The 7294-nt window shown below is 36.6% G+C and overlaps 1 protein-coding gene across 2 annotated transcripts in view; it reads right to left on the reverse strand.

Moving 5' to 3' along the window:
- The window catches only part of LOC106876986 (long-chain-fatty-acid--CoA ligase 5), a 63115-nt gene that overhangs the window by 23761 nt on the left and 32060 nt on the right, over positions 1-7294 (reverse strand). For both annotated transcript variants that reach the window (XM_014925760.2, XM_014925761.2), the window contains 3 exons: positions 5336-5508; positions 3213-3245; positions 1533-1584 (listed from right to left, as the gene is read on the reverse strand). In XM_014925760.2, coding sequence (XP_014781246.1) covers positions 1533-1584; positions 3213-3245; positions 5336-5508 — 258 coding nt within the window. The remainder of the gene's footprint in view (positions 1-1532; positions 1585-3212; positions 3246-5335; positions 5509-7294) is intronic.

A 7294-nucleotide genomic window follows, 5' to 3' on the forward strand; every position in this document is an offset into this window, starting at 1 on the left:
CTGAACCCGGAACCATGTGGTTGGTAACAAGCTACTTACCACACAGCCACTCCTATGCCTATAGTAAATAATGAGTTCATAGGATATGTTACAAGGACTAAATATTTCAAGTTACAACACAAAGCGTGTGGAAAGTAGAAAGTCAGACATTTTAAAGCATTAAACGGACATACTAAAATTAGAGACAATGTTCCATGGATCCAAAAGTTTTATTGACGGGCCATTTCGGAGACGTGTCAGTTAATATGACATGAATTTCATATTTTAAAGGAACCAGACACTCCCCTCGTCAGGATACTCCATGACACGAAAAACACCATGAAGACAATACAGAAAAGGACAACTTACATAATTTTTGGATCCATGGAACATTGTCTCTAATTTTAGTATGTCCGTTTAATGCTTTAAAATTATTATTACTTCTAAGTTGAGCTTTGCTTGGAAAACACACACACACACACACACACACATGCACACACACACACACACACATATACACACATACACACAGCTGACCACACCCTGAATAGAAGCTTTCTATTCAATTCCAAAGACTTCTTTTCAATAGAATTCCTGAAACTTGAATTCTTGAACTCCGCCTCAAACGTACATAGACAAAATATAGATAAGAGAATGACCCTTAAGTAAAATTCTACTAAGAACTAAAACATGGGTACAAACCGCTAACACCTAAATTCTTTTTCTCTCTGACTTCCCAAAATATTCTTTATTATATTTGATAAGAGGAATAGAGTGCAACTGGTCATATTTTAATTCACTCACTGTAGCAAAAATATTAAAAAGAATAAAATATTTTGAATGACGCAATAATGCATTATAATACAAACAATAGACTATAAAAATGGTTGTAGTCTGATATGATATTTTGGAATAAAATTCCTTCTTCAGATATCCTTAAGAATTGATGGAGTTGAAGCGAATTACAATACTCTCCTAAATATATTAAACATTCTCTAAAATACACTTCTGTGCCTTTTCCAACTTTATTTACCTTTTTAACTGTGTGTGTGTGTGTGTGTGCGTGTGTGTGACTGGCTACCCCTCACCCCACAACACCCCGACTGGCTCTTGTGCTGGTGGCATGTAAAAAGCACCATCCGAATGTGGCCGATGCCAGTACCCCACTGACTGGTCCCCGTGCCAGTGGCACATAAAAAGCACTATCCGAACGAGATCAATGCCAGGCTCGCCTGACTGGCTCCCGTGCTGGTGGCACGTAAAAAGTTGGTGTTAGGAAGGGCATCCAGCTGTAGAAACCTTGCCAGATCAGATTGGAGCCTGGTGCAGCCTTCTAGCTTGCCAGCCCTCAGTCAAACCATCCAACCCATACCAGCATAGAAAATGGACGTTAAACGATGATGGTAATGATGATGATGATGATGATGATGATGATGATGATGATGATGATATATACATCATCATCATCATCATCATCATCATCATCATCGTTTAACGTCCATTTTCCATGCTGGCATGGGTTGGATATATATATATATACACACTAAACTTACCTGTGGAACCGCTTGTGTAACAGAGGCAAAATAAATTTTCTGGTTTTGGTGGCTGAAAAAAATAATGAGATGAACTTATGAACTTGAAAACTAATTAATTAATGTATTTATACTATCTTAAATAGGTTTCATTTGAGCATTTCAGTTTAACAAAAGTTTCAAAGTAAGTTATTATTTTAGACCTGGCAGAGCCCATGAAATTCTTGGTTTGAACATATCTGATTTCTTTTAAAGATTAGAGAAAATAGGGAAAGATGGAATTGACCCAGCGCTGGATGGGTACTTTATCAACATTGAAAGAATTAAAAGCAAATTTGGCCTTCGTGAGATACAAACTTCAAAGGGCAAACAATCAGAATGAATATCACAAGGCAATATGCTTGACACACAAACACAGTATGGTACGAGTATGAAAGTCAAAAAGAACATTGTGATCATTGAAGTTACAAAGGACTTAACTTCATGGAAGGTTGAGATAAAGTACATGCCTCTGGTGCATCAGCAGAGATAATGGTTGAAGTGATATATTTAATCTTTTCTCTTATCTTTTGTTTCAGTCATTAAACGATGGTCTTGTTTTTTTTTTTGTTTTTTTTCTTTAAGCCTGATACTTATTCTGTCAGCTTCTTTTGCCAAACTGCTAAATTACAAAGATGTAAACATACCAGCAATGGTTGTCAAGTGGTGGTGGAGGACAGTGATCGTTACCAGTGTCACCTTACTGGCTAGTAGAAAATCATTCGAGCGAGCAAGGTTGTTTATGGAAGACCAGCAGTCGCCCATGCATACCAGTCTCCCCTCTCCATGCCACCGATGTTATCCAAGGGAAAGGCAAAGGGGCCGATACAGCTTGGCACCAGCGATGTCGCAACTCATTTCTACAGCTTGCTAGATCAACTGGTTATCAAATAAAGCTCAATATTCTTCAAGCCATCGCTCATCGTCTCTTTTTAACCAAATCCAGTGGCTGGCCTTCTCCACTGTAGTTTGGATATCCGTCATGGTGGTATTTTCTTTACGATGAGTTAGGCCTAACGATAACAACAGTCGTCTCACACTGTGTCCAACAAACCCTCTACATCCAATTTCGATTGGAAAATGCTTATCTTATACTTGTTTCAGATATTGGACTGTGGCCATACTGGGATACTGCCTTCAATTGCTTATCAAACAAATCAACTTGAGTATTTATTTTAAAATCTAATACTCATTATATTGGTCTCTTTTGCTGAACTACTAAGTTACGGTGACTTCAGAAAGCCAACACCAGTTGCATACAAAACACTTCTGCAGCCAAACCAGAACCAGAACAAGAAGTAGAACCAGTTACAATTCCCCCATCATCCACATTTTTGCTACAAATACTGACTTAAAGATATTCTTGATGAACATCAATCGCATCAATCACATTAGTCTAAGATGACTTACAAAGGTTTTGATCAAGGGCCCTTTTTCTCAGCCCTTTTCTTCTGAGTATTTTATAGAAAAATATACATTTTACTCTAAAGTTTAGTTGAAAGAAACCGCTATCATTGAAGTTATATATCTTGCAATAATTAACTGAATTAAGAAATTTTAAATCAGGTTAATGATGAGATCATTAAAAAATCCCCAAACAACCCCAGCTAAATAAAAATAAAAACAGGCAAAAATACAACTGTAATTAACTGTAATACTTACAACTAATTCTTCTAAATTATTTTTACCCATTTCCTGAAAATAATTGAAGTTGAAATAATGAAATATGAAAGACAAAGATATAGAAGTGCATCATCATCGTTTAACGTCCGCTTTCCATGCTAGCATGGGTTGGACGATTTGATTGAGGACTGGTGAAACCGGATGGCAACACCAGGCTCCAATCTAATTTGGCAGAGTTTCTACAGCTGGATGCCCTTCCTAACGCCAATCACTCAGAGAGTGTAGTGGGTGCTTTTACATGCCACCGGCACGAAAACGGCCACGCTCGAAATGGTGTCTTTTATGTGCCAACTGCACATGTATATAAATCCTCATAAAGAGTTATTAGGAAATATAAGGAACTGAGGTCATGCTGGAGCACTGCTTTTAGTTGAGCAAATCGACCTCAGGACTTATTCTTTGTATAACCAAGGTGGTACACTGGCAGAGATGTTAGTATGCAAGACAAAATGAATAGAAGCATTTCATCTGTCTTTATGTTCTGAGTTCACTTGTACAAAGTTCCACAAAGTGGGACTGAACCTAGAACCATTTGGTTGGGAAGCAAACTTCTTACCACACAGATACACCTTCATGGGTGAATTTCTGCTCCATTTCCTAAGTAGGCCTTGAAGATTACATCCTAATTTATGTATTAAGATCATTTGCTGTTTTGTTTTTTCTAATTAGATCAGTTAGCTGATCACTCAATCAACCAAACTGATGTTTGGTGGGTGGAAATAGAAGTCTGGGTAGCTATATACATTTTTGTCTTCAAACATGAATGAAAATATTTCCACTCTCAAATAAGACCATGGAGCAAAATTACACGGTACAATGAATATTTTACACTCAGGTACTCACTCTTGTTTTCGTGGTAGATTTACCTGTATTAAAAATACTAGTGAGTCAACATAAAAGATATTTCTTATGTTCTTGATAGTACTTAATACAAAAAAGTTTTGTTGAAATTGTAAAATCATATAGCATGACGTTTTTTGTCTGATTATCTTAGAAATACAAAATCACTTAAAATATGTCAATATACTTACAAGGTAAATAATACAAAAAATATTTTCAAATATCAAGTAGTTAATTAATAGAGATAAATTTAGCCATACCAAGTAACACATGACTGATTATTTGCTGTTTAGTTATAATTATTTACTTGTTATCTTTACTAGTAGATCGTTACTGTCAGGTAAAACCACTGTCAGGTAGTTTTATTAGTTAACAAGAAAGAACAGTTGCATAAACTGCAATTAGTCACGGCAGTTTAGTTTGCAGCTGTATTTTTCGACAGCTTTATGACACAAAAAACTTTTCAAATTTTGCCCTCTCTAAAATAGAAATATTTGTGGTGAAAGAAGAGCAAAAGAATTTCCTCAGAATGCTGGATCCTATTTTAATGCAATCAAATAACATTCAGATTACTTCGTCAAATGGAATGCTTTTTCATTCATATTGTTTTTGAATTAATTATGAATTATCTCATAACATTGAGATTTTGACGATGTCATTGTTTATTTTTAGAATTATTTTTTAGGGTCAGTGTGAGAGGCCAGATCAGGTCAGACAGAATGGCTTGGTCAGTTATGGCCTGCTTAAATGCTAGAGTGCTAAATCTGAAGAAATATGACATGTATTTCAATGCCCCAAATTTTCAGTTTTCCCCTCAACCAGGTGTAGAAGTCATTAACAATGTATCTGAGCAAGTTTCATTATTTAGTGTCTGCCAGTGTTTGTGTTTCTTTGTCTAAATAAGGAGACAGAAACTCACTCACTCTCTCTCTCTCTCTCTCTCTCTCTCACACACACACACACACACACACACACAAAGGGCTTCTTTCATTTTTCATCTACCAAATGCACCCACAAGGCTTTGGTCAACCTGAGGTTGTAGATGAAGACACTTTCCCATGTTGTCATGCAATGGGTCTGAACCCGAAACCACGTGGTTGAGAAGCAAACTTCTTAACCCCACAGCCACAGTCTCTTGACTAGTGAAATCTCTTTAACTACTAAATTGTATGATAAAAGCAACAATAACAGCTATGACAAAACAGTAAAGCATTATATGGAAATACATAATTATATAAAAGTCATTCAAAGCTTTTACTTACTTGGACTGCTTCCAGAGAAACTATTTTTATGTTTCTCTCCTTTTCGACATTAGTGAAGTCGTCTCCAGGGTGATCTACAAGAACGATAGTCTTCAAATTCTCATAAGAACTTTTTGTACTGAACAATTTGTCCATTTTACTGACATTGTCACATATTAGAACTTTACTTTCCGCTGAAATAGAATGAAAATCAATATTATTGTTTTGTGGAACTCAATTGTTCTCACTTAATTATTAAACCTACGTATATTTCTAATTATATATTTTGAAAAATATATATTTTTTTTTTTAGCTATGGCTGTGTGGTTAAGCAGCCTGCTTCCCAAGCACATGGTTTCAGGTTCAGTCACACTGTGTGGCACCTTTGGCAAATGTCTTCTACAATGGACCCGAGTGACCTATGCCTTGTGAGTGAATTTGATAGATCGAGCAACCTATGCTTTGTGAGTGAATTTGATAGATGGAAACTGTGTGAAAGCTCATTATATATGTAAAAGGATGATGGATAAAGCTCATTCATGAGTGATAGAGACTCACATGGCTGGTTTCCTGGTGTTCTGTGGCATATACATATCTCCTACTGGACAAAATGCCAAACTGTTGTCGAGTTACTCATTTTTGCCAGCTGAGAGGACTGGAGCAACATGGAGTGAAGTGTTTTGCTCAAGAACACAACACGTTGCCTAGTCCAGGAATTGAAACCACAATCTTACGATCATGAATCCAACACTCTAAACACTATGCTACATGTTTCCACTGTCATATACATCACACATCCTATCCCTACTTAACAAAAGGGACACACCTAAAAATGTACACCTGCTTACAAAGTTCTACATACATGAATAAATTCTAAACAATGACATAACCACAAATTTAATCAATAAAAATTTTTCCAAAACACTACTCCATAACAAAATACCCCAAAACATTAATTACCACTCCACTTAAATCCATGCACCCAATGAAGATGTTAATCCAAGAGAAACTATACAAAGCTAAGATTAACTTCAATGCATCACAATCTGAGGATGGCTTAATTGGTTGAAACTTTGAGGCCACTGTCAATAATATTCTTATTTAAAGATCACCAGTGCTTTTTGGGTGTTAGGGGATGAAATGTGGGTAGGTGGTGGGGGAAGAGGTTGATGTGAAAGTGTCCCTCATGGACAAGCATTACATCCCCAATTCTATTCAACCACCAGAATAACTTGGCACATATGAAAGAAAAGCTTTGTGTTACTCAGAATGTATCAAATTAGGGTTAGCGAAAATTCTAAAACCAAACATGGATGTTTGTTCTCTATTCCTTTATTTGTTTCAGTCATTTGACTGCGGCCATGCTGGAGCACCGCCTTTAGTCAAGCAAATCAACCAAAGGACTTATTCTTCGTAAGCCTAGTACTTATTCTATCGGTCTCTTTTGCCGAACTGCTAAGTTACGGGGGCGTAAACACACCAGCATCGGTTGTCAAGCGATGTTGGGGGACAAATACAGACACACAAACACACACACACACACGTACATATATACACATATATACGACAGGCTTCTTTCAGTTTCCATCTACCAAATCCACTTACAAGGCTTTGGTTGACCCACGGCTATAGAAGAAGACACTTGCCCAAGGTGCCACACAGTGGGACTGAACCCGGAACCATGTGGTTGGTAAGCAAGCTACTTACCACACAGTCACTTCTGAAAATACTTTGAACAAACAAAAGATAACAGTAGATTTGTTGCTCAGATTTTTACATTAACATTTGAAAGAACTTTTAATACCAATTTAAAAGCTGCCTGTTATTATGTTCTACAGGTTGTCCACAAAGTCTGGGTACAAGGGGATTAACACATACTTTAAGAAATTATTATTTCTTATATTTAATTGTTTATGTTATCATCATCATCATCATCATCGTTTAACGTCCGCTTTCCATGCTAGCATGGGTTGGACGATT

Source organism: Octopus bimaculoides, chromosome 4, assembly GCF_001194135.2.
Source record: "Octopus bimaculoides isolate UCB-OBI-ISO-001 chromosome 4, ASM119413v2, whole genome shotgun sequence".
In the NCBI taxonomy this organism is placed as follows: Eukaryota; Metazoa; Mollusca; class Cephalopoda; order Octopoda; family Octopodidae; genus Octopus; species Octopus bimaculoides.